Here is a 2,757-nt window from a genome sequence, read left to right on the forward strand (position 1 = left end):
TCAATGAGCTTCAGTTGCGCTTCTTCAAACTGCTTTTGTTGCTGCTGCAATAATTCTCGGAGCTGATCAAATTCGATTGACATCGTGGGTTCCTGTTCGCCAATTGTAGTAACTGTATTTTCCTCAGCTTAGTTCTCGGTCTGAGCCTCCCAAGCTAGCGTTCACGTCAAAACAAACACCAAAGGTGCACAAGGTCTATTAACGCCCAAAACGAAAACAGGAACAGTTGTACAGCGCTTCGTATATATAGCGTAAGCGGCTATAACTTTCTGGAATTTCTGACGCGTTCTGGAGCTCCATTGGCAACCGGCATTTGGCCAATACTGGGTCATGATTGGCTGTTGGGTCCAGATTGTTGATCAATCAGATCTCATCTTGATGCCGGACCGGCAAGCGTCCCGAATTCTGGGCCAACCTCGTGCGGTCCAGGCTTATCGTCCGTAGCAGCTTCTGAAGACGTGCGGTATAGCGGGATCCGCGTGGATTCCTGCCTAACAAGTGCCCGTCCAAAATAACCTGTACCTTAACCCCCTTGTTTCCGCGGTGAGCGCTTGGGCAAGTGGGCTAGCATTAACTGTTTTCTTACTCTGGAAGTGACTGTCTCATTACTACAGCCTACACAGCTGTCACCATCCAAAGGAACCGAACAGTTCGGTCTCTTTTATGGGGCGTCAATAGTAGAATATGCTTCGAGATCAGCTGTGGCTCCTTTGGAGAGTTGAGCTCTTCAGACGTGGACAGCTACAGCTATGACCTTATGTTTATAAACTGGTCTCTGAAAGTTGCGATCCCAGCTAGCCTATCTTTAAGTCACCCGTTCAGCACAGAACCATATTATGCTAATATATTAGTGTTGCATTGTGTGCATTTTATATTGTTGTATTAATAATATCAATATTAGTACTGGAATACTCACTCCATCATACTTTTGTGCTTTCTCTTGTGTTCAGGTGCGATCGGAAGTGGGACAGGTATCCTCATGGCTGTCACCACAATCTATCAGTACTACGAAGCGTTTGTGCGCGAACAAAGCGAAATGGGTGGATCGATGAGCTCGTTGTGGTTGTAGATTACTTTGGAACGTTCACCACTCCTATTCCCTCTCATACCATTGAGGCCCCTATGTAATTACCGTTTCCGCAAAACATGCCCTACTCTCTCTCTCTCTCTGTGTGTGTATGTGTGCGCATCTCCTCCGGATTGTCATCACTTCCAGTTGCTCATAGAGAACCTCAGCCAAACTGCTGTTTTGCATAGCGTACTAATGATAGGTTAGCACACATGCAGTCACACAAACCACTCGTGATTTCTAATCGGGATCCCGCACAAGTCACCGTCATCTGGTTAATTTTTGAATGTTTATTTCCTTCTCTGGGGCTCGTTTTGTTGTTCTCCCTGGAATTTCCTGTACGAACGCGGATTATGAGCTGTGTAAATTCTTTTCGCTCTTCGTCACTTTTTTGTCAGTAAACCGACTCGTTTCTCGCATCTGTTAAGTGGGGACAGCCCAGCTAATAAACGTCGATCGACCCAAAATACAATAGCCTAATGGCTGGAAGACGTACGTATGTGTGTGGGCCGGCTATCGTGGACGCCATCTATGGGCTACGGATTGCATCACAAGCCTCTCACCGCAGGATGAACAGCCATGTCACCGCCGTGTAGCTTCAAACTTGGGTTTAATAGCCGGGATAGCTTGAACGGGCCTCCTCCACGTCGCATGACGTGGTCTCCAAGGCGGCGATGGGATGGCTCGCTCGTTTCAGTGGAATTAACGCGCGTCAACAGAATCCAAGGGTGTTCTGATGACTCTTGAGAGCTAGTTCGTTTAACTCGAGTGCGTATCTAACACAACTACGGTAGACTACTGGAAATTCTTTTCCAACTTTTGACTGAAGATGGTTTCAATAGGCTGCCTCTCAGTTGTCCAGGGGTTCGGATTGGTACGATAATTGAAGACAAGCAGACCTCAAGTATCGGAAAGCTGCGCGTTAATGCATGCCTGAGTGGGGATGTGAGGCTATGTGATGCAGACACAACAGAGTTGGTGTAATCAGTTCGAATAGTGTGGCCGTCAACCTTGTCACTTCGTTGATTGTTGTTTGCTTTGTAGAGTCCACAATTAAGGTCATCGAGCGACCTTTGACAACTTGGAGCGATTTCTCATTCTGAATGGCAGTCTCAGTGTTTGCTGAACGGCAATGTCTCGTCCGGCGGAACACGACATTCCTCCAGTGGGAATATGTAGTTGATGAGTCATACCAAGGGCGTTTTCATTGTGTCGGTACCGTGTGCTTGTCACGTCTGTTTTATGCGTTGACGTATGCTTCACTGCGTACACCGTGAGCCTCGGCAGCCTCAGGATACCCTTTGTGTCCCACGGCGGTCTGAAAAAGCTGGAGTATTTAGTGTAGTGTGTAGTATTTAGTGCCTACCGCAGACGGTTCATATCCCGATCTCTATTTCCCAAACTTTTATACGTGTGCGATATAGTTGCGGTGAGTCGGCTAACATGGTGTCCATAACTTACGGTGGAACCATCATTCTGTGTGTACAATTGCTCTACTGTAGGGAAGTGGAGGCCGAGTGTATCATTTAGATCAACAGAAGGAACACCATACGTGGATGTTGGTCCCCTGACCGTCGATCTGTGGCGTCTGGCGGATTCATTCGACTTCGGCAGAGGATTCAATTCCCCTTTGACTACGAACAGTGGATCATATCGCACCAAGTACTGTTACGACCGCGCCTGAAATG

At 47.4% G+C, this 2,757-nt stretch overlaps 1 protein-coding gene across 1 annotated transcript in view; it reads left to right on the top strand.

Annotated features, from left to right (window-relative positions):
* T265_15429 (hypothetical protein) overlaps window positions 1-1,582 on the top strand; it is a gene marked incomplete at both ends in the record, with an annotated part of 37,540 nt that extends 35,958 nt beyond the window's left edge. The window contains one exon of the mRNA XM_009178067.1: window positions 951-1,582. Coding sequence (XP_009176331.1) covers window positions 951-1,069 — 119 coding nt within the window. The remainder of the gene's footprint in view (window positions 1-950) is intronic.
* Between the last annotated feature and the right edge of the window lie 1,175 nt (window positions 1,583-2,757).

Source organism: Opisthorchis viverrini (assembly GCF_000715545.1).
Source record: "Opisthorchis viverrini unplaced genomic scaffold opera_v5_512, whole genome shotgun sequence".
Classification (NCBI taxonomy): domain Eukaryota; kingdom Metazoa; phylum Platyhelminthes; class Trematoda; order Opisthorchiida; family Opisthorchiidae; genus Opisthorchis; species Opisthorchis viverrini.